This window comes from Populus nigra, chromosome 7, assembly GCF_951802175.1.
Source record: "Populus nigra chromosome 7, ddPopNigr1.1, whole genome shotgun sequence".
NCBI classification, from domain to species: domain Eukaryota; kingdom Viridiplantae; phylum Streptophyta; class Magnoliopsida; order Malpighiales; family Salicaceae; genus Populus; species Populus nigra.
The window spans coordinates 16,359,873-16,384,972 of NC_084858.1; the positions used below are offsets into that span (position 1 = coordinate 16,359,873).

Below are 25,100 nucleotides of genomic sequence, written 5' to 3' on the forward strand. Positions count from 1 at the left end.
ATATGAATATATAAAAAATAATTTTAATATTTTATATTGCTGAAAGAGTATATTTATATATAATTAAAAAAATGTATTATATATAATTAAAAAAATGTACTACTCATGCTTTTTAATTTGAAAAATAATGAAAACAATTGTGAATAACATCTCGAATGTGTTTTTTAAGCTTGGTAGAAATATTGAAAACAATTGTGAAAACAATTGGTAGAAAATTATAAGTTATAGAAAATTATAAGTTATAAAACTCGATGAGAACCCAGTTACCCAGTTAATCGACTCAGAGTATGGCCTGAATTGGGTTTCGCTTTGAACCGACTTTTTTCTTCAGAACATTGTTGTGATATTAAAAAAAAAAGTAATAATAATAAAATAGGCGAACCCACCAACCTACAAGTCGGCCAGTGACCTGAAGTTTTATAACTGGTATGTATCTTTACAGCAAGTCTATGCTTCTTCTTGGATGTTGATCACAAATTTGAAAAAAGAAGATGAGCATCAACTTAGCTCTCCAGAATCACACAAGAATAAATGGAAGGAAAAGGAAAGCACACGGAGGAGCAGCGCAGAATTTCAAAGCCTAGTTGTCTTTCCATGACTTTGAATTCAAGTTATTTGAATCAGACCACGACAATCAAATATTGCGGCCTGTCATTTTCCACGACAGATGCGCCACTAATCCAGTTGTTTCCCTCTGGCAAAAGCAAGAAACAGTGGACTTGTCTAGAGCTTAAATCCCCACCCACCACCATTAAAAGCAAGAAAAAAGAAAGGGATTTGAGCTTTCTTTTCCTACTAGCCTTGTATACATACAATAATCGGTAGCAGAAGTTGGCCAGTGGCATGGTAAGAGAGAGACAGAAAAGATTGTAGATAATCAGCAAAGGAAAACCAAAAACCACTTCTGATTTTCCGTTGATCATTATACCCTTAATGACCTCAAAACCGAGCTTACAAATAGCCAGAGTTGGCTTATGGATAGGTAAAAGGTGGGAAAATAAACATCATGGAAAGGAAAAAAGATATGTAGGATATGCAAAATCTAACTCCTATGAAAGGGGGAAAAATAAATGACTTGAGAAGCAGATCTTGCCAAGGAAAACCACACAAGCACCGCCAGCAAGAAAAAAACGATGGAATTGAGATGCTTCCAGCCCAAAACTTAAATGTTTGAACGATTAAAACAAAAGGGGGAAAAGGAACTATCTATCAGCAGATTAACCTAAGGCGAAGGCTCTACTCTTCTGGGTGATCTCTCAAATAAACTACTCTTCACCATCCCTCCTATGCACCCCTCCAGGCCTTCTGTCAGTTATTCTATTTCCTTCATCACAGTTAGGAGTATCATTATTAGCCACCAATGAATCTTCTGCATTAAACCGGAACCGCCGCAGACTATCTGTATCATATTGTCTAACTCGCTGAGCCATATCATATCTGTTATGCTTTCTCCTGTCATCATCACTGCCATCAAATTCACCTCCCCTGCTAGCACTCCCCATATCGTTAAATTTTCTGGATCGCATCATCGGTCTGAACTGATCCTCTGAATCCAATCTCCGGATGGTACGCACCGAATCAAATCGTTGATTTGGACGGAACATATTAACAGGTGATTTTCTTCCCCGGAAACTATCTAAACCACCATTTCGATCATCAAACCATCTGGGGTTATGCTGTGTAAAGTGATTTCTTCTTGTGGGTATAAAATCCCCTTCAAAATCAGCTGGAAAACGCTTCTGAAATGGCAACCTCACTCTATCCATCCTAGCATCGGTCCTAAAATCTGGAGACCTACTACGAAGTCTTGAAACCTCATTTCTGACCCTTGGTAAATATGAAGATGGAGAGCGACTTCTGGATCTTGACCGAGATTTCTTATGAGTGAAGGGATGGCGAGGTTGTCCTCTGCATAGAGGAGATATGCTTCTTTCTCTCCTAAGCATTCGTGGTGCAAAACGATTAGAATATTCAATCTTGTCCTCTGGCATTGGCCTGTGGTATTCCTCTCTCAAGCCTCCTCTTGCAACCTCTCGTGGAAATCTTCTAAATCCACTCCTGATTGGACTAACATCTCTCACAGGTAATGCTCCTGTATGCACACGGTATGAATCATCTCTGCTGGTAGGTGATCTCCTCCTGACAATCCGTTCATATGCACCAGTGGAAGAAGGATTAACAAATCGCCTGCGAGCACGATTGTCAGATCCTGCAAAACCTACTCCTTCAGAATCGGTATGGTCTGAAGATATTATATATCTGCGGCTATCAAATCCACCTCTTGTTCTAGGATGTCCAGAAGTGTAATTGCCACGATAATTAGATAAATATCGCCGCTCTGAGTCACAGTAGCCTGTTGCATGGTTGACAAAGCGATGGCCTCCAGGACTTCTGCCACGCATTTGAGGAACAGCCCTGTCCCTTCCCATGAATTTATGGGAGCCTGCATCCCTTTCATCTCGAGGATATAAATTATAAATATTCCCAGCTCTGAAATATGAGAACAATCACAAATTAGCAACTAAAACATTGCAATTTACGAAGAAAAAAATTAAAAGAAATCGAACTGATAAAGAATATGTAATTTACCTGCTCCTAAGTGTAGGATCCTTCCTAAATATGGAACTGGACTCCTCAATGCTTGACAGGAAATCTCTATTTGATGTCCTTGATCCAACAACCCCAGACAGGAAATCCTTGTCAGTAGTGACATCAGAAGTTCTTGTCTTTGGACTAACTGAGTCATCTCTCAGAGAATCCCCCATCCCATGTTCAATTTTTCGACTAGCATCATCAGATCCTGAACTGGAACCTCTCTCAACTTTCATTTCTTTCTCATTATCCATGCCACAAAGTCTTTCTTCATCACATTCAGACCCATAGTCAACATGCTCGACTTCCCCATCCTCTCCATTTTCATCCCAGTAAAAGTGTGCATCAGATTCCCTCAACTCCCCATCCTCAAACTGAGAATCATAACCAGCCTGAAGTTCTAAATCATTTTCAGTGCCAACTATGACCTTATCAGCTTGATAAACATCTGATTCAAAACTATCTTCCAGATCTTCCATATTGACATTAGCTGAAACACTTGTAAAACCATTACCATGTGCTCCACATGCATCTCCGGGAGTAACAGTTGAATCTGCAGAAGACTTCTGCATCAGTTCCTCAGACCCAGCTTGCACCGGAGAATGAACTTCAGCTTTATTGGCGGCAGAAGCTTCATTGGCTCCTCTTGCATCCACTTCAATTACAGGTTGGCCTTTCTCAGCAGACGGACTGGATGCAAAAATATCTCCACTATTAGGCAAACAATGGCAGCCACCTGATTCTTCTTCGCAACTTCCAGCTTCAATTCCAAGCCAAGCAGGTCCTATTGGTGGGAAGTTTTCCAAGCTACTCGTATTTTGAATTGACTTCCCATCTTCATGTGTACAAGATGATATCTGAGAATTCTCTCCATTATCATTTGAAATTGAGAGGTCAATCTCGCAAGTAACTCTCTCTAAGTTTGGTAGATGGTGTGAAGAAATGTTAATCGACTCGACTTGCATGCATTCCGTACGCAAAACTTTTCCCATTTGGTCATCTGATGAACATGTTTCTGAACACTGCTTGAGGGTAAGGCTAGGAAGTGTATTGCATGGTGGATGATCTAGGGATTCTTCCCCCTCAACAATCTGACTGGAAGATTTTGCAATGGCAACATCACAAATGGAGGGTTCCGGAGCATTACCAATTGGAGATGGAAAGAGCTCTTCATGATTTCCATCATGGAGAGAACATGCTTCAGATGGATGTTCCTCTCTATTTGATTCACAAGTCCCAAGAGACAAGCCTATCAAATCAACAGGTGTATTATCCCGATGTAAATCAGATGAAACCACTCTATCAGGAGGGATGTGTTGTTCTAAGGCTTCAGGTTTAGCCTTGCAAATCTGTAAATCATTTTCACTTGGATCAAAGCTCAAAGTATCACAAGGTTGCTCCCAGGCAACATTCAAGTCCAAATTCAACATTTCATCCCGTGACAATAGAGATCCTTCTCCTGTTCCGCCTTCCTCGGTTCCAGCAGATGCATGCAACACTGTAACTTCATTATTTTGAAGAGATAAAGCCTCTGTTTTATCTTCTTCAACACAAGGCAACACTGTAACTTCATTATTTTGAAGAGAGAAAGCCTCTGTTTTATCTTCGTGTGCCATATCTTTTGGGGATGCAGCAGTTTCTTTGATCGGAACAGCAGAGGAAGATGAGCCCACTCCTTCTCGTGTTGATTCTTCCATTATTGAACTTTCTTCAACACAAGGCAACACTGTAACTTCATTATTTTGAAGAGAGAAAGCCTCTGTTTTATCTTCGTGTGCCATATCTTTTGGGGATGCAGCAGTTTCTTTGATCGGAACAGCAGAGGAAGATGAGCCCACTCCTTCTCGTGTTGATTCTTCCATTATTGAACTTTCAACACAAGGCAACACTGTAACTTCATTATTTTGAAGAGAGAAAGCCTCTGTTTTATCTTCGTGTGCCATATCTTTTGGGGATGCAGCAGTTTCTTTGATCGGAACAGCAGAGGAAGATGAGCCCACTCCTTCTCGTGTTGATTCTTCCATTATTGAACTTTCTTCAACACAAGGCAACACTGTAACTTCATTATTTTGAAGAGAGAAAGCCTCTGTTTTATCTTCATGTGCCATATCTTTTGGGGATGCAGCAGTTTCTTTGATCGGAACTGCAGAGGAAGATGAGCCCACCCCTTCTCGTGTTGATTCTTCCATTATTGAACTTTCTTCAACACAAGCAGCATCATTAATCATACTGTTGTCGCAAGCAACAGCAGCAAGTATCTCGATACCTGAGAAGTCATCACTGTAATCAAACTTATCATTAAACTCAGAAATCTTCAGACTGAACTTAGTTGGAACATTCACATCAGTTGCTCTACGTCGTCGTTTTCCACTTGAATTGGGTAGAACCACTTCAAGGTGTGGAGATGTGGTATGAGAAGGTTTTGAAGGACCCTGGGCTGTGAATCTTCTTTTTTTAATGGGTACATGCTCAATTTTCTCATTTTTTCCACTGAAGCGACGTCCAAGAACAGCCACACCATGCTGCAACAGAGACAAGCTAATGTTAAAATCCTCACATAGCATGGAGGTGCTAATCACGATCAAGAACAATGAAATGCAAGATCAAAGATCAAAGAAGAAGGTAGTGTAAAGTTAACCTTCTCGGTATCTGAAACTGTCATATCATCCGCATTTCTGGCACTCTCATCTGATAGCTTTGTCTCAACAGTGAAGCTTCTCACAACTGGTTTACGCCTGGAGGCACTCCGGGAGCCTTTTGTAACTGTCTTCCAGGTCAAATCAGGATTTATAAAATTAGTAAGTTCTAGACCTACTGCACTCATCTTGCTCCCAGATCCAATAATTCCTAGCCCATCAACTGATGGCCCGCCACTCAAAGTCTTGCAGGACGCTGTTGCTCCTTGCTTTCTACTGACCACAGGAGTGGTACAGGATTTAGTCTGAAAAATTAAATACAAATCTGTCAGTTAAATAAAGACTAATATGAATCTCACAGAGACCCCTACCAAATCTGTAAAAATCTAGCCACAAATAACACATAATTATCAATTTACAATGACACATCACTTCTTTTTCATAATTAGTGTTCTTCTTACATTAACACCATCCATGTAACAATCAAAACTTCATACAAATGTGGAAACATTAGAAAATCCCAGAACTTACTTTGACTCCCCCAATCTTGACAGAAGAAATTTCCCCAGATCTAAACCTCTAACGTGCTGCTGCCGTTCCTACCTGCAAAACAAGGGAAATAACATCAGCAACTCAACCAAAATGGATTTCTACACGAATCAGAACAGCTATTTCAGCACATTGTCATATAGTTCAGAGCTGATAACAAGATCTTCAAGGAGATTATGTTAAACATAATTGAAGGACTGCAAAGACTCCCTCGGCTCAGATTCTATATAGCTTTGCTGCAGGTCTTCTTTGTATGTCATTAACAGAACATGAGACGTAGTAGAGATAGAGATCATCACTACTGTTTCTAAAACCTAAGGCCACCAACTTGCAAATAAATAGTTGTTTGAACAACAAAACAAGACAGCAAATCTAGTTGCTAGAGACACTAATTGTGTCTGGTCCAAAGATCATCCAGAACATCAATTAAAGAAGAAGCCATCTTCTAATCTCAATCAAAAGCAGAGAAGAAAACCCATATATTCACTGCCTGCGATGGATGGATTTGCTCAAACAAGTAGATGGTAAGCAGATGGGTATTCAGAAATTACAGATCCGAGACAACAAATCAACTGGAACAGAAGAACCCATCACCGAAAAAAGAAGCAGATTCCAAATCTCACTGCAACAAAGAAAACCCTAACTTCAAAAATCTTGCTCTGCAGAGAGTGGATCTGACTTCTCCTCCTGATCTAAGCTTTTCGTCTTCTCTTCTCGTCGACACACAATAACCATAGAAATCTATATCTCCAGTAATTCCAAGAAAACAAACAAATCGTATAAACTAATCAAAATAATACCTTTTTTGTCTTATAGATATTGTTTTTCTATTCCTTTAATAATATTCACAATCGCCGCCGCCTCCTCCTCCAGTCTTTGAAGCTAATGATAATATTATCAACAGAACATAGAAGACAGTCCGATCAGCAAAGTCTTCAGAAATATTCAATTCTTCGAGTATTTTAAGTAACCTTCGCCGGATTCCGATCGACGAAACTCCGATGAGTAGAGAGAATTTTTGAGAGATATTTCTGTCTAAGAAGGAGGAAGATAGCCAATGCCTTGCTTTAAAGAACAAACTTTAGATCAACGCCACGAAAGCCCTATCTCTATCTGCGCCCCTTTTTTATTCTCCACCTTATACCCAAACCGCCCTTCTTTGTTCTCACCAAATGACCATAATACCCTCCTTCCTGTTTGTCTGCTGTTGACTATTTATGCTTTTGTGGGTGCGTGGTTTCTTGGGAATTTGAGGATATATTGTATTTAGTGGGGAAAAAAAAGAGAGATTTGAATGATTTATTTGTATGTTTTCCTATTTTAATTAGTATTATTTTCATAAATTTAAATTTAAATTTATTTATTTTTATTTTTATTTTGCCCTTTACTGTGTCTTAGACTTGATGCTCGGAGATGATGTACAAGCAAAGTATTTATGCAAAAAGTCAAAGAGTCAAATAGTGTGCAAGGGGACAAAGGGCCTTTTTTTATTTATTTATTTACGTAGGGTGTCCGGGCCAGCTTGCGCGTACCACGACTATTCCTCACGGCCAACTGGACATCCTGCAAGCCCAGGGTAGATTAGACACCGCAAAGGTGACAGACGTGCACATAAAGGATCGAACCCGGTACTATTTTAGCCTTGGGTTTTGGTGACAAGCACGGCATCTTCCAATTTATTTTTTTGTTGGGAAGTTTTCTATTTTGATTTATTCTTGTGAAGTTGTGGTGTATTCGTCCTTTTCTTTTCCTTTTTATAAATTAAAAAAAAAAGAAAAACAATAGTGGATCTATGGGACACAGGCCCAATTACAGCCCGGTAAAAAGTTTGGGATGAAACATTAAAGCCCAATAACATAGCATCCATGTAAAAGGTAAGCACCAGAAATTTTGGCAATGTTCTATTTTTAAAAATGTTTTTAAAATTATTTTTAAAGTTTTTTTATTTATTATTTTAATATGTCAACGTCAAAAATTAAATAAAAAAATATCAAAAATTAATAAATGTTTAATTAAAAAATATTATGTACGCGCACTAAAAAATTAAAGTTTAGATGTTAACTTACCTCCCCACTATCTACATTATTTTTTTATATTCTCTATAATTATATATACATTAATAAAATTATTGGATAAATATGAAAAATATTATAAAAATAAAAATCTACTCAATTCTGAATTCAAGAGAAACATGAATAGACAAAAACTTAACCTAACTTGAGACATTCTCATCCCTGAATTAAAGGGTGTGGGCATGGATCCGCATGACCCAAGGGAAGCTTTCCATGAAATATGATAATTAGGTTAGAGAATTTTTATTTTTTTTTAATAAGTGGGAGGCTATAATGTTTCCTTTGTAATACGGCAAAACATAATTAATTAGGAGTAGACGATCATGCATAAATATGATAAGGCCAAGCATTATCTTAGATGTATGGAATGATTTTTCAACATTTAGAAGTTTAATATCATCTATGTTCTTGTTTTGTATCGTTTTTATTCCTGCTTTTTAAAATATTTTTCAAATTATTTTTCATTTGAAATACATTAAATTTATATTTTTTAAGTTTTATTTTGATGATTTTGATATATTGATGTTAAGAAAAAAAATATAAAAAACCATTATTTTAGTATATTTTTAATTGAAAAGCATCATATATCATAATATCAAACACACGAAAGTAGTTAGCTGGGATTTCCACCCAAAAATCATTCAATTTTTTTGGAGAAAAAAATGAGAAAGGATTTAGAAATGGAATATTTACACTTCATTGATGAAAATAATTAGAGGCCTTATCATGAATATATTTATCATATAGCATTTAATTATTATCTCGAGATAAAAATAAATAAAAATAGAAGAAACATATTTTTATAAATTTTTTATTTTGAAATGACAAAAAATTACTCTAAAACTATTATAAAACATATTTATTTTATGTCTAATTTTTTATTTTTTTATCATAGAATACTGATCAAATACAATAACTTTTTCTCCTTGTTGTTTTGGATTTTTTTAAAAAAATCCATTTTATTTCTCATACTTTGAATACATCCAATCCTCAAGTTTCAAAGAAAGTTTTTGAGATTTCTGAAAGGATTTTGTATGATCTATATCACGAGCAAGTTGTTCTCAAATTATCGAAGGTTTCATATAGTCTTCCAAAGTTATAAATAAAATTGAAAAAAAAATTGAGACACAATTACATTATTGGAGAGGAATTTGTTTGGTAGAAAAAAAAATCATTCAAATCACAATCAGTAAAGGACAAATTAACTATCAGTGAAGGACAAAGAGAAAACAAAAGGAATTTTTATCCTAATGTAAAAAGCAATTCATGACAAGATAAAGACATCATAGTCGAAATTTAGGGGACGTATCTTGTTTCATCCCTCCTCTTTTAACTCTAACAAAATTATTCTAGGTAAACTATCTAGTTGGTGGTCCAGTAATAAAAATTTGAGACTAAAAGGTTTGTTTTTTCTATGGTCTCAGGTTCGAGTTCTGTGGTTGCTCATATGATGACTACTGAAAGTTTACATGGTCGTTAACTTCAGGGCTCGTGAGATTAGTTGAGGTGCGCGCAAACTGACTGGGACACCCACATTAAACTTAAAAAAAATTATTCTTTGCAACCTCATAGCTTTTGAGAAAGAAAAAAAAATAGAGACCAGGAAACAATACAAAAAAAAGATAGATATAAAATTGTACTTAATATAGAAGTATAAAATCAAAATGATTGTTTCTATATTCTGTTTTGTTATGACAGACAAGATAGAATAAAACATGGAAAAAAAATCTATTTTACCATTAATATATATTGTTGTTAAATTTATATATATTTTAAAAAATAATTAGATATTATTATTTTTTACTTTTGTTTATATTGAGTGTTGAAATTAATAATATTATAATAATATTGATTATAAAACTACGACTGAATTAACTGGTTGACCTAGGAGCTGTATTGGTCCGGGTTTAAGAAAAATAGAGGAAGTATTAACTCAACCTAACTCGATAAAAAACCCAAATCAACCCTGGATAAAATATAGGTCAAAAACCCGTTGATTTAAAAAAAAATTGTCAAAACAAGGTTGTTTGATTATTATTTTTAAAATTTAGATTAACTGGGTTGACCCTCCTAGTCCACAACGTGAACCTTGTCTTAATTCAACTCCCTGTCAGATTTTAATACTATGATTATAATTATTTTTATTCATGCATTGACTAGGGTCAACCCTTGTTGATCTCTCAACCCGTGATGTGGGCCTTACCCTAGTCAACCTCTGAGTCAGGTTTTAAAACTATGACAATAACAACTATTATCCCTACATTGACCCTCCTGATTTGTGACATAGGTATTGCCCCGAGTTAACCTTCAAATTAAGTTTTAAAACTATGATAATAACTACTTTTATTTTAAGTTAACCCTCTTAACATGTGACCTAGGCCTTACCTCGAGTCAGATTTTTAAAACTATGATGATAGTCATTGTGTGTTCTTATGTGGACACATGTCAGCGGTCAACCTCACTTATGATTCAGGTCTTGTCCCGGATCGATTTTCGAATCGAGTTTTAAAATTATGTTAATAATCACTTTTATTTTTATGCTAACTTGGGTAAATTCGACCTGTGACCCGAGCCTCAACCATTGGCCCGGGTTTTGTCCCGGATCAACTCTCGAGTTAGATTTTAAAATAATAATAATAACCATTTTTATTCTTACATGTTTTAGTTAGATAATTTTAAAATTAAGAGCTTTTCAAAGATATTTTAAAAAAAATATTGTCTTATAAAATATATCTTTTTTGTACCTCCTATTTTGAAGATATAAATATTGACTATAAAATTATCCCAAAAACGAATTTATTTTTACATTTTCATATCTTTAACTGAACATAATAATTATTTCTTCAGTCTCTATCTTTTAACTCGCAAGACACAATAAAATGGATATCATATGAGTTGCTGTGAAAAGTCATCAGTTATTGCAAAAGCCCAGGTGAAATCTACTGTAAATTTTTGTGATTTTTGTCTAAAAGGCTCTGGAGGTCATGGTAGTAGGCTATGATTTTTAGTTTACATGGATTGAGAGTTGGAAAAAAAAACACAAGAGAAATTGAATTTTTCGGAGTAGCTGGTAGGGATGATGGCATGGAAAATTTTTATGGTATATATAAGTAATTAATGGCATTCTACTGACAAAAAGAAAAGAAATAAAATAAAATCCAAAATAATAAAATATCTTCACTTAAAATATTTTTTTTACTCATACTTATATCTTTCATTAAAATAGATTATAACAAATAACTATTAGGATATTATTAATTATAATTTGAACACCGTAATTTTTTTAAAATAAATCATTTATCTCGCTTTGAATATTCAATGCTATTTTTTTTTAACCGAATATCATAAAAAAAAAATCCAATGATAGAACTTAGAAAACACCAAGCTGCTGCGAGTGTGATGCAGTTAGAAGTGTTTGAGAACGCGGTGCAAACAACATTTTCTTAATTTTTATTTTTTTATTTAAAATTAATATTTTTTAGTGTTTTTAAATTGTTTTAATGCACTGATATCAAAAATAATTTTTAAAACATAAAATAATATTATTTTAATACATTTTTAAATAAAAAATATTTTAAAAAACAATCACAACCATCTCTCAAGCCACCTCTAAATCTCATGCAAAATGATTGCTAATAAACTATAGTTAGCCGTGCTAAATTCTAATTAGGGCACTGAAACAAGAATGATCACAAGAGCATCAAGATCGAACAACCACGCCATACAATAATGTTTATTAATGCGACAGACAATATATCAATTAATTCTTTATATTAATGTGTCAATGAACATTTCATTATTTTCGGGAATAATATTTTTTTCTCAATCCAAGATAGTCGAAACTCCTCCTACCCAGCACGTGTGAGTAGCATTAATTATTTTTATTTTTATATATTTTTTTTATCTATAAGAGAATTTATTTTTTCAATATGAATTATTAATTTATTTATTAAATAATAAATGTCAGCCAGGAGGATTTCCCTCCTGAGCACCAAGTGTATTATCTATAATCACATTAATTCAAAAATACGTCTCATATTTAATCAAAAATATGTCTCGTGGTGATAGTATACTGGCTTAACGATTAACTTGAAATCCAACAACCGATTTAATCTATGATGTTCTGTTTATTTTTGTATTTTAAAAGCAGTTTTAAAAAATTTTAAATTTTTTTTTCTTTGCTTCAAATTTAATATTTTTTAGTATGCTTAGATCATTTTAATACGATGATATCAAAAATAATTTTTAAAAAATAAAAAAACATTATTTTGATACATTTCTGAATGGAAAACACTTTAAAAAACAACCGCACCTACACTTCCAAACACGCTTAGGCCAGGGTTTTTAAAAAACTAACTCGGAATTAATTTATTTAACATGATCAACTTGACAAGTTAACCTGAAAACTAATGATATTATTTTAAAAAATTAAAATAATATTATTTTAATTAAAGAATTTGCCCAGAGAAGAAGTGATGAATAGAAGGAGGAGGAAGAGGGGTGGGATAAAGGAGGAAGAAAGAAAAAGAAAGTTCTTTGCATCACTCACCACCTTGCAATTTGCCTTCTTCAATAATTTGATACTTTCCTTTTTATATATATTTTATATTTGTTATTTATTATCTTATTTTCAAAAGGGACCCACACGTAAGCGCGTTAACTTTTATTCCACGCCAGGAACCCCACCACAATTGAAAAAGTCAAGATTCTTTTCTAAAAAATTGAATCGCACCTAATCCTTCCACGTCATCAAGAAGACCCACTTGAATGCCAGTTTTCACCAGTCATGGACGACCCAGATGCTCCCATTAAGCTTCTTTGGAAACTCTCTGAATCTTACCCTATCATCCACACATAGTAGTTGCCTCTTTTGGCATTCTCACCGTACAACACCGTTACTGTTTGTTTTTGTATCGCTTTTAAACAATTTATTTTTTTTCTTTAATTTTTTTTAGTATTATTACAATATATTTTTTTAAAAAAGCAAACACCGACTGTTAATCACAATATCAAATCTCCTTAGCTTTCCTTCCCTCCTTGGGCTGGTAAAATTTCCTCAAGTTGTCTCTTCTCTTCCTTCCTACCATTTCAAAACTTTGAAAGCAGGTCTAAGGATGGCAATGGAAAAAACTCAACCTAGGCAGTTATCTTCCCTGGTATTTTTCTTAGCTAACAAACATCATTTCTCTAGAAAATCTTCGGATAGACGTCTTGCAACATTTTAGCTCAAGATACCCGATTAAACTAGGAGTAGTGCTATAGATGCAAACAAACAAATCTTACGAAATTTCCATATTGCTACTTGTTATTTTTAACCAATTGTTTGATACTTTCGGGACCAGCACTTTTTATCATTTATTACATGATTGTCTGTACGAGAATTTAGTGTGTAATTTTGTTTGTGCGCGAAGTGTTTTTCGATCTAAAATGTTGTAAAAAAGGAATGCTTTTAGCATAGTCACATCCTAACAGCAACATTTTCCAGACAAGGACAGCGAGCAAAGCATCCACCAGCAAATTACAGAAAATGTAATCAGGTTAAGTCCAAAATATTGTGGTGGAGATATCAACACTCCACTTATAAAGAAGGGTGGTTAGGGAGTTAGTTGATCTCACCTACTACTCTGCACTCATATTTGACCCTTCTTCGCATTCTGAATAAACGAAACAGGTTGTGCTTGTGTCCTTTTGTAGCATCTTCTCTCAGGTTTATCCCTTCATTTTGCCCTTTTTCCGATAGACACCACCTATTCCGATCTAGGCACACTGTTCCCAAACTTTTGACTCTCTCCACAAAGAAGAGTGTTATTAACAATTGATAGAGTGCTAAGAACTCTAACCAAGATAATGAAATCATGATTCAACCAACTAACATGTCTACACCTCATGTGTATTATCTGCACAAGGGGTCCAACCTGCACACATGTAGCATATACCACTCGATCCATGTGTGTCCGTCACGACCTAGATTGGCACTTCACATGTTACAAAGCAAGTTGACATTTCCAAAGAAATTTAATAAGATGGGATTGATAGTTGCAAGGGATTGCAAAAATGATATTTTAAGTCCAATCTTCAACTTACTCTATCTCTGATTGTGATGGAAACACTTCACGCAAGAAACCCGCATCTAATGATTGTTTGGGAAATCTATCTTTACCACCTAAAACAATAGCTTTCCTCTTTCTCCATTATCTTTCATGGTAAAATAACATGATGCATTGCTTTGGTCAACCTCTTGATAAAAATTACTAAAACAAGGAACTGGAATCCATGACAAACTTTACCATGGGTAAACACGCTCTCCCAAATGAGACCATTTAAACGTCTGATGGGGGACATGACTGGATATGATCGAAAATCACAACTTTTTCTACTGGCTTGCTGCCAGTCATCAAGCATGTTTTAGTCCCTTGAGGCTGTTTGAAGGGGAAACACCGAATGGTTGCCCCTCTTTCTTCTTTTACTCTTTGCTCATCCGCATCACTACAGTCAACAAATACAGCATAGTATTAGACATGCTATGAGTCCCTCCTACTTTGATCTCAACACTGTAATTGTTTATCCACTACTAACATGAAGAAGAACAAAATAAACTACCTAGCTAACCAAAGACCCCTTGCCCATTTTTCCAGGGATATTGCCGCTTTGAGTTCATCATATGAGCCCACATCCATAATGTTAGTGCAAGAAAACATCAGAATAATATTAGATGTTTCTGACGAATACAGGAATCTAATGGACTTCATTACAGATGGTTGTGATTATTAGAATTGGTACACAACTACACAAGTAAAAAAAGCCTAATTGCAATCATGTGAAGCAGACTCTCAAAGCTTCCAGAACAATAATGCCATGCACAATGATAAAGTAACTAAATATCTAGATTTAGAGATTTGATCAAAGTGTCTGAGGCTATTAAGACGAAGCATAACTCCTAGTTTCATTGTTTTGGCAATTTCCATCATGTGACAAAGTTAATGTTATATGAAATAGAAAACCTATGGTCTTAGGAAAACAATTCTTACATCCTTGCTAGTAAAAAAGCAATTTATTGCTTCCTGTGAATCATGCTGGCATTCCTTTTCATTATGGTAGGATGGTCTTACTATGATGATTATGCCTCACATGTTTGAAAAAGTCAACTTATTATTTGCATTATTAGACCACAACTTGTTTTTCTCCTAAAAAAACCTATAGGTGTTATTACTACCTTGACATCAAAGCAAAGTCCATAAAGAAAAGGATGTGAGCAGCAGTTGCATAGACATAAATATTAGCATTTTTATTATGGCAGGGTGCAGAAATCATTGTTTATAAACAAATTCGTCACCAAGAGTTATGCTATAATTCTAAAAAATAATAATAGATGACCTCAATGAAAAGTAGAGCTCGCATATCCAATAATTGATGCACATAATAAGCTACCACTACACATAATGTTTGAGCAAGAGAATGCACCTATCTCAAAATGATGTTGTCCTACGCAGAACAGATGACTGGATCTCATCCAACTTGTCCTTGACATAAGCTTCTAAATTGAAGGCTCCATGGATATTCCAACACTTTTCCTTACTTTCCAGGAACATCTCTCCTGATTTGACCATGACCACACTTCCACTTGAAACATCCCGATGACCAATTTCAATCCTCAGAGGTATCCCCTCTTGAAACCAAAGTATTATTTAATATTTTCTTGAAAAAATAAGGGTTGTTCCACACGTTTCAAAGGCTTTTTTTTATGAAAAAAAAAACAACTGAAACCATTTTTTAAAAACGTTTCAAAGGCTTTCTTTTTATGAACAAGGATAAGGGTATGTGGTAGAAGTTATTTATCAAAGTGTTTTTCACTTGGAAATGAATCAAAATAATGTTTTTTTCATTTATGATAGCACATCAAGACGATCTAAAATCACTAAAAAAAATAAATTTGAAACAAAAAAAATTCAAAAGCGCGGTTGGGACTAATTGAAACTATTTTTAAAAAAATAAAATAAAAGTGAGGATCAGGTGTAGCAAGTCCAACACATTGCATAAGTCACATAATGACATAAACATCCAAAATTGACGTCAGGCACAAGAAGAAATGTACAATTAAGATTCTTTTTGACAGATTACCATAAGCTTTAATGACCGAGACACATCCAGGCACCTTTCATGAAAGTCATTATTAATTAAAGGGATAAATCATTAATTAATTATTAATCTTTTCTTTTATTCATGTACTTAAAATAAGAATAAGAACAGACCTTCATCTCCCAGAAATTGAACTTCCATCCTGGGGTTCTTTGATCCATGTCATCGAGTTTAACTTTGATACCAGCAGATTGCAAGTTTTCTTTTACAGAAGATGCTGTATTGAGAACTCCAATTTTTTCATCCTCCTTTCTCCAGATTGGCACAATCACCACCTGGAAGAATGCAACACAAATAAGAAGAACAAATTGAAATGGTAGTATAGCTCATAAAACGAGTTGTTTGTTATCTACTAAACGTGAAAATGGCAACTCGAAAACCTAAACTTTACTTTCATACAGGCACCTATCAGAAGACTGAAACCAAATGCTTATGCATAGACTGTCTTAATGAGATATTTTTCTCCAATTGACAAAAGATTGCTTGTCCAAGTACCTGAACATAGCAAGCACACCCCTGGGATGTGCTGCTATATTACAACCACAAAAGAGAGCAACAACAAGCTTCCTTAACAGAATGAAACATCTCTATTTCTAGATCAAGTACATAAAATTGAAATAAAAGTACCAAAGTACCTTTCATCTAAATGCATGTAAAACAACAATGATAATAACAAACACATATATGCTAACTTAAAAAATCACTAATAGAGATACACAAGTACCTTTATTGGTGCAAGTTTTGGTGTAGCATTAGACCAAAATCATCACCATGGGTCATAATTAATACCACCAACAAAGCAGGTGTTGATAACCCATGATGTCTGCCACACATGTTGCCTCTCTCCAATTTCATCCATAAACTGTACAGGCACATAATTTCTGTTAAGATCATAAACTTCTCAAATTATAAGTAAAATTCAGTAGTGAGGGGAAGGAAAGGATCGATTTCTTTATTTGATAGGTTAAAAGGAAAACATGAAAAAATATCAAGGAGAAAGAAGTCATTGGTAGAGAATAGACAATCAACAAAGTCTGGTATTCACCCATGCATCCAAATGCACATAGGCGAAGAATAAGCAGGATATTACCCTTTACTGGTGTTTATGTACACTTCTTGAAGACAATGGCAACACAGCTAAACAATTTAACAATCACACCCAGGTTAAGAGTGCAAAATGCTGGACCAATAAGATGATCATTGTTGTGCTGCCACTGAGTTAAGCTTAGACACATAGAAGCTGATAAAGTTAAAACTCGGACATGGCCAACTGAGCCACTTCATATCAGAGAATGCAATGGGAGATATATTGTAATTGCGTGCCAGAATAAGAATGGGTGCACGCAAAGGTCTTGGTGCCTTTAAGCAGTGTCTTGATAATGAGCAAGAACACAAGTGTCTTTGAGGGGCTGTGTACAAACATTTGTACTTATGTTTAGCTAGCATGTGTTCACCCATGTGCCCAAATAAGTAAGCCTCATAATACCTATATAAGTATGCATTCTCTTATATGCCAAACAAGCTTTGTTGAAATAAAACTCCATGTTATCATACAATCTTCTTTTTATCTTCCTCTTCTTTGTTTGCGTTATGCGCATCACTGCTGTGCAACCCAGTTGAGTTGCTATAAACAAAACAAGGAGGCTGCTATGCACAAAGGTCTATTCTTGTGATACATGTAATTTGTATAAGGACATGAAAGGTGGTGGTATGTATAAGGTTAACAAAGAGGAAAGCATTGGATAAAACTATAACGTATGTGTACTTGAGGATTCTTATTCAAAAGAGCTTGCTTGTTCCAAACACGATGCCTCCTTCTAAAGGTGTTAGGAAGCTTGGTTATTGGACATGTAGATGGATAGGTCTTACTTAACATTAGCCAAGCTTTCGTGCATGACACCTCAAAGACATTTGTCTTCTTGCATATTATCGGGACAAGACACCTAGATAATTGCATGCACCTATACACATGCTTGGATAATACACCTACACATTTGTATGCAGTTCTGCTTCTCGCACACTACATTGCTATATACTGCACATATATTACATAGGTTCCTTTTCTTCTTCATCATAAACGAGTGGCTACCAAACATAGGCATATGGTATTGGACAAAAACATTTTAAAACACTATGCTTAGGATAAGACTACAAAGTGCCGGACCCAATAAGGTGATCGAGAATTCAGGATAGTGCATGCACCGAATTAAGCTATTTGTAGGCTCTTATACAATCTAAAGCTCAGGTATTGCCATCTGAACTACTTCATGTAGGACATGGTATTTAAGAAGTGTGGTTTTGCGAAGAGAAAAAAAAACGAACCGCGTGGTAGGTTAAGCGTTATAAATGTTACATAGACAAAAAACAAAAGGAATAGTAAAGGTAAGTTCATTCAGACTAATTGTTTATAGATGCCAAAATGCACACTGGCCATTTTGTTGTTTCTAAATCAAATGGAAGGGAATTTCCTAGGTAAATTAACCAGGATTTAACTCAAATCTTAAGTTGCAACATTTGTTTTTTCACTATTCCATAATTATCCACAGGAATTGGCTGATAATTCACTAAAAAGGATTTAATTAATAAAATATATTTTCAAAATTATGTTGTTGGCTTTTCTTTACATTCAAATGATATCATGCGAGAAATAGAGCAACAAAACACTCAGCTAGCAGCAACTCATAAAGTGTGAAATGATCTTATCTAGTAACTACTGACTAAAATACCTGCGTTCCAAAAGCCCGAGAAAAGTTTTGCCCATGACTGTGGCTAGTTCCAGCCTGTGATGCCTTCTGATCACCTATCATAGCCTCTATTGTATATGTCCTATCAGCACCAGCAAGAGTTCCCACTTTTGATTTTCTACCTGTAATAACAGGTATTGCAGCTTGCTCATAAGCGAATTTTATATAGACGTCAATCATTTGTAATGTCTGTTATTTAGTAGCACAAATCCATTTAATGCAAATGCTAATACGCTATCATATATCAAGCATACTACAGCTCAATAAGATGCAAACCTCGTTTTCTGCCTCCTCTGGATTGGCATGAGTTGTGTGACCCTCCTGCCATAGAAATTCAAGAGTCCTCGCAAATGGTTTTGTGCGCATCTCCGATCTTGTGAAATTTACCCACTAAAACAGAAAACAAAATATTAATAGGAAAGGGAAGGGGGGAAAACAGTTGTACATAACAACCCTCCATGATTGGAAGCTATTCGCTACAGGTGACCAAACTTTTACATGGTTTACCTTGACAGGAAGATACGATAACTATGAACCCCTGAGTAAACATGTGATTCACTATGGTTTCACTAGTGGGTCAAACCTGCCACAACCTCAACAAGTGCAACAATCAAAGCCAAAACACAGGTCATTGTTTTTCAAGAAAATGAAACAACATAACATTTTCATCAACCTTTAAATTTCCAAAACGAGAAAAAATCAAATGTTACAACAAGTTTTTCTTCAAGTTCCTTTCCTCCCGTGATAGTTACAAAAGCCAGTTCTGGACTGAACCCCTCAACATGACTAGCTTCTTTCTCAATAAATGAGTATTGGTATAAACTACAGCACACAAATACCAGCATAAGAATTAAAGACAAACTCAAACAAAGTCCATCCACAAGAACACACACATGCAGATTCAATTGTAAAAACAAACCATGCTACTTCAGCTCAGCTCTAATTTGTCTCATAAAAACATCATACACAAACTCATTTGTACGCAAAGAAAAGCAAATCAGTCCCATAATTCAAATTCAATATCATTCACAAACAAACTCAAACAATTGAATACTCAGCTCAAAGTGTCTATGACCATATAATATGTCTTTAAGAATTGATTTTGGGAAAAGTTATATTAAGGCATACCACTTTGCTGTATTTCTAATAAAACAAAAACTACAAACTAATCCTTGGATGATAAATTGTTTAATTTCCTTAGTCGTTTTGTCACTATATCCTCAGCCTAAACCTAGACTTATTAAAAAAGTGAACAAACCGAGCTTGAGTACTTTCTTAACTCAAAGTTAACCTCGGACCCTTTTTCAACCTACCTAAACAAACCAAACACGGATAATAAGTCATAACACTCCACTCAACTCAAAACCTCAACTCAATCACAACACTGCATTTATAACATTCCACAGACAAATAAATAAATACCCCACAAAACAAGCCTGAGGAAAGTACGCGTTGCTATGTCTAGTCTTCTTATACTTCACCTTCGAATAATCCTGCAATGCCAAAACCCACAGAAAGCTCAAAACTTTCAACATCCCACTAAAAAAAAATCTTAAAATTATCTACTTTCAACCAAAAAGCTCGGATTTTTAAGAACCTGAATGGCTTCCCAGATGGCATAACCATAGGGACGAGTAACCATAGTACCACGAACCGGACCATAATCTGCAAGTTCAGCATTAGCAATGTTGTCAAGACACCAAACATTGAAGTCTAAGAGACCGAGAGTGATTGCAGTTTGGTCATGGTTTGTTTGTTTCTTGGGGTCTTCAGTTGTGGATTATGCATGCAGTTTGAGAAGAGAGGACAGCGCTTAGTGGTGGAGGGATTGAAGATTACCGCGGAGGGAGGAAGGGAGAGGAGAAGAGGGAGGTTGGTGAGGGGAGTATAAGAGATGCTACCATTTCTGTGGGTTTTTTTTGTTTTAGGTAATTTAATTAGATCATATTTTTTTTATGTTGCAAAAATATTTTAAAAATATTTTTTTTTCATTTGTAATTAATATTTATTTAATGTTTTTAAAATATTTTAATATATTAATATTAAAAATAATTTTTAAAATATATAAAAATATTATTTTAACTAACAATATCTAAATGGTGTGGGGGAATCACTGTCCCCCACACCTAAATCACTATGACTGTGGATTACAACAGTAATCGACAGTGTTTTTTTTTTTCAATTTTCCCTCTTTTTTTTCTTTTTCTTTTTTATTCTTCCAAAATTGTTTTTTTTTTTCCAACTTTGCTTTTTTTTTCTTTTTTTTCCATTTCATTTTTTTAAAAAAATTATCTTTGTTGATTTTGCTTTTTAAATATTGAGTTGGTTAAAAGTTCTGCTTTGTAATTTTTTTCCTTTAAAATATCATGGATTGCTAAGGTGTTTTCCCACGTAGCTTTTCGATTTTATTTTTTTATTTTTCAAAATTATATTTGTTGATTTTTTTTATATTAAGCTGATTGAGAATTTTGTTTTGTAATTTTTTTCTTTAAAACATTGTTGATTGCTACAGTGTTTCTCCACATAGTTTTTTTTTGTTTTTGTTTTTTTATGATTTTCTTTGAAATTATCTTTTTTATTTTATTTTTTAATATTGAGCTGGTTAAAAATTACAGTTACAATATGTGAGGAAAGCATTGTAACTTTCCTCGCAAATTACTGTGGATTGCTACAGTGTTTTTTCTCATATGGTTTTTTTCTGTTTTGTTATGTTTTTTCCTAAAATTGTCTTTGTCAATTTTATTTTTTAAATATTAAGCTGATTAAGAATTGCAATTACAATTAAATAAAAGTTTTTCCTCACAAAACACTATGGATGGATATAGTTTTTCCTCACATCATTTTTTTTTGTGTTTTCTTTTTTTATAATATTTTTTTCCAAAATTATCTTCGTCGATTTTATTTTTTTTAATATTGAGTTGGTTAGAATTTAACTTTGTAATAAAACTTAATCATGTGGGGAAAGCACTGTAGCTTTCCTCACAAAACATTGTTGAAAATTACAAATACAAGTCATTACAGATAAGGTTAAATCATGTGAGGAAGCACTGTAACTTTCATCACAAAACACTATGAATTACTATAGTGTTTCCAACATGATTTTTTTTCCATTTTTGTGTTTTTTTTAATATTTTTTCTCTAAAATTGTCTCTGTCGATTTTATTTTTTTAATATTGAGCTGATTAAGAATTTAGCTTTATAATTTGTTTTCTTTAAAACACTGTGAATTATTGCAATGTTTTCCCATATGATTTTTTTATTATTTTTTTCAAAATTATCTTTGTCCATTTTTTTTAATATTAAGTTGGTTAAGAATTATAATTACAATAAAGCTAAATCATATGGGGAAAACGTTGCAGTTTTCTCACAAAACACTATAGATTGCTACAGTATTTCTCTAAATGGTTTTTATTTTATTTTATTGGGGAAAGCACTGTAGTTTTCTTCACAAAACATTGTCAATTGCTACAATGTTTTTCCTCATGGGTTTTTTTTCTTTCAAAATTATATTTGTTGGTTTTTTTTAATATTAAGTTGGTAGAGAATTTAGCTTTGTAATTTTTTTTGCTTTTTATTAATAGAAAAGCTAAATCATGTGGCGAAAGCACTGTATCTTTCCTCCCAAAACATTGTGGATTGCTACAAATCATTTTGTTAAGTCTCTAAATTTTGATCGCCAACACAACTTTTTTTTCGTCATGAAATATTGGCTCCATCATACATTTAGTTTCTATTACTTATCTAGCACCGGTTCACAATTATAACACTATTAAATATATTTGTTTTATAAGCCCGCGGCAGCGCGCGGGCATGCATCTCGTACCTTTCTAAATAAAAAACACAAATCTTGATTATTATATAAATATTTTGAAGAAGATGAGGTTTTTGTTTTTCCATAAAGTGTACATTCTAGTTCCTATAGCTTACAAAATGACTCATACAGATCCTAAAAGTAAAACTCTCGGCCCAATCACAAATTTGCTATTTGTTGCAAAGTTAACCCTCAAGCTAATTAAAAGAAAATATTGATATTCAATTATACATCAAGATTTCCTCCCTTTATAAGAATATCATAAACCCTAACTAGATTTAAACATAGCTAAATGGGTATATGATGAGATGGGATCCCTTAAAGCCAATCCTCGTAACCATTTGGGTTTTTAAAAAAAATTGCCACATACATGCATCACGTCCTAGCTTAATGATTGGTTTTGACATAAAAAAATTTTAGTTTAATTAAAAGAATATTTTTGGACTAGTTTATATGTCAACTAAAATTAAATTTAAAATTTGGATTATTATCTAAAAAAACATATTAAATTCATCTAAATGAAATATATCATGTTTTAGAATTTTCTATGAATAATTTATACACAGGGATGGATTAGGATCCATTTCTTCTTTTTCTAGGCCTGGATTCCTTCGGCAGGTTTTCTTGGGTTGGGCTTGGAATGTACAAGGCCTGGCCCAGTGGCTACAGTCTTGAGCTTGTGCTATCGTTTTGGGCTTGGCCCTCCAATGAAACCATTTTCCTTGGGATCCCATCCTGCCTGAGCTAGGATAAGCCTAGTTGTTACTTGTCGTACCTCCGAAAAAGAATTTAGTTCACGTGAATATATTTATTCAATAATGTTATTTTATTTTTAAAAAAGTCATCGAATTGATCGGATCGATTGGATTTATCGATTTATATTAAATTAATATTTTATAAAATTCAATTTAAAACCTCATTCCAATTAAGACCCAGATAACGAGTTGTTTGTTCAGGATAACTCATGGGGTGGATCAGATTTAGCAACTAAAAAGGGGAGAAAAATTGAGATTTGAGCTAAAATCTTTTTTCTTCGAATTAAATGCTCTTGAATTAATTTTCACTATTAAGAGCATCGAGACCAACAAGAGCCGGGTGACACTCGTTCATGCGGTGCCACTGGATGAAAAGGGATAAAAAGTACCACAACTTTATTATAAAGTTTAAATAAAATGTAAATATTAAGAGACAAAAAAAGGGTTTTGACTTTACTATTGTGTAAAGTGACTTTGATCTCATGGCATGGTTGTTCTACCATGCTTTTTGGTGACATGTTCGTGATAATCTATTCAGCCCGTCAAATCCAACCATCTATGGACACCATTGATAATTTTCTTTATTTTACTCTTACTTTATACAGTGTAGTAATTTTAATTTTTTTAAAGAAATTAAAACAACACAACTTTCAAAAAAAAATTATAAAGTGTTGACCGAGTCGCAGCAAATTAACATGTTAAGTTGATAATTATTTAGGTGGTGTTCCAGTAATAAAAGCTTGGGACTAAGAGATTTGTTTTCTTTATGGTCTCAGATTCGAGCCCTGTGGTTGTTTATATGATGGCCACTGGAGATTTACATGGTCGTTAACTTCAGAGCCTGTGGGATTAGTCGAGGTGCGTGCAAACTGACCCGGATATCCTTATTAAATTAAAAAAAAAATATCAAGTTGATCAAGTTGAACCGAATTGAATTGAATCAAATCTCAATTAATTGAACTTCAAAATCATCTCAGGTCAGACAATTCACTCGATTAAATATTAGGCCGAGATTAATAACATTCGCTATTATGTCCTATGCTCCCATTTACTTCAAATTTCACAGAATTGGCCGAGCTAATTGAATTCTAATGTCAGTTATATTCTTTTGTTCTTTTTTTTCCTGCTCATTTCAAAAAGCATTTGTTTCCTTTCCCATTTATGGGTCACACATAGTAACTGTTTACCACTGCCATGTGTGTGAAACCTTCCATGACAACTCCAATTATTATGCATTTATTAGGGTTTTTCTATGGAGAAGTGTGCAACTTGTGCATCACACGTTTTGCTGGTGTCAATAAGCATCGAGTGATTGATCATTGAAGGTGAGTCCGAGTGTTCTGCAGAGACGATATTCAGTTATATTAGTTTTTTTTTTTTAAAAAAAAAGAAGGTAGTGGGGTGAAAATTTTTATCCATTGAACTTACCATCCATCATCTATATTTTTTTTAATAAAAAATAAAATTTGCAACGATTGATTTAGAGGGGTAACACAGGTCGAGTTTTATTATTCATGCTTGAACCCGAAATAACTATTCAAAGCATCATAAACTTTATTAAGTATGAATTTTTTATATTTGAAACCGACCTTCTCAGATTTCAGATATCCATTAAATATTCATAACTCAAACTTAAATGTTATAATTTATATTTATTTGGTACCCAATGAACTTGGTGTATGTTAAAAATTTTCAAGCTTCTAAAGCTATTTATTTATTTATTTCGAGTTGGTTAGGCATGTGTCCATACGAACCAGAAACCCGGCCTTCTCTTTCAAGTTTTTCCCAAGTCATATAAAGTCTAA

The 25,100-nt window shown here is 34.0% G+C and overlaps 1 protein-coding gene and 1 pseudogene across 1 annotated transcript; both read right to left on the bottom strand.

Moving 5' to 3' along the window:
* Window positions 1-874: 874 nt before the first annotated feature.
* On the bottom strand, window positions 875-6,870 carry LOC133699269 (uncharacterized). The gene is made up of 5 exons (XM_062122468.1): window positions 6,578-6,870; window positions 5,760-5,831; window positions 5,231-5,533; window positions 2,590-5,114; window positions 875-2,490 (listed from the first exon to the last, which is right to left on the bottom strand). The coding sequence occupies exons 3-5, from the start codon at window positions 5,414-5,416 to the stop codon at window positions 1,266-1,268; spliced, it is 3,936 nt and encodes a 1,311-aa protein (XP_061978452.1). The 5' UTR covers window positions 5,417-5,533; window positions 5,760-5,831; window positions 6,578-6,870; the 3' UTR covers window positions 875-1,265.
* Window positions 6,871-14,169: 7,299 nt separating this feature from the next.
* On the bottom strand, window positions 14,170-24,730 carry LOC133700113 (proline--tRNA ligase, chloroplastic/mitochondrial-like; annotated as a pseudogene).
* Window positions 24,731-25,100: the final 370 nt, after the last annotated feature.

Bases quoted from the DNA above. Each gene is read 5' to 3' on its own strand.
- LOC133699269 (XM_062122468.1), bottom strand. From the start codon at position 5,416: ATGAGTGCAGTAGGTCTAGAACTTACTAATTTTATAAATCCTGATTTG. The intron at 5,115-5,230 runs GTTAACTTTACA...TCTCTGTTGCAG, and splicing joins CAGTTTCAGATACCGAGAAG to CATGGTGTGGCTGTTCTTGG. The intron at 2,491-2,589 runs GTAAATTACATA...CTCATATTTCAG, and splicing joins GATCCTACACTTAGGAGCAG to AGCTGGGAATATTTATAATT.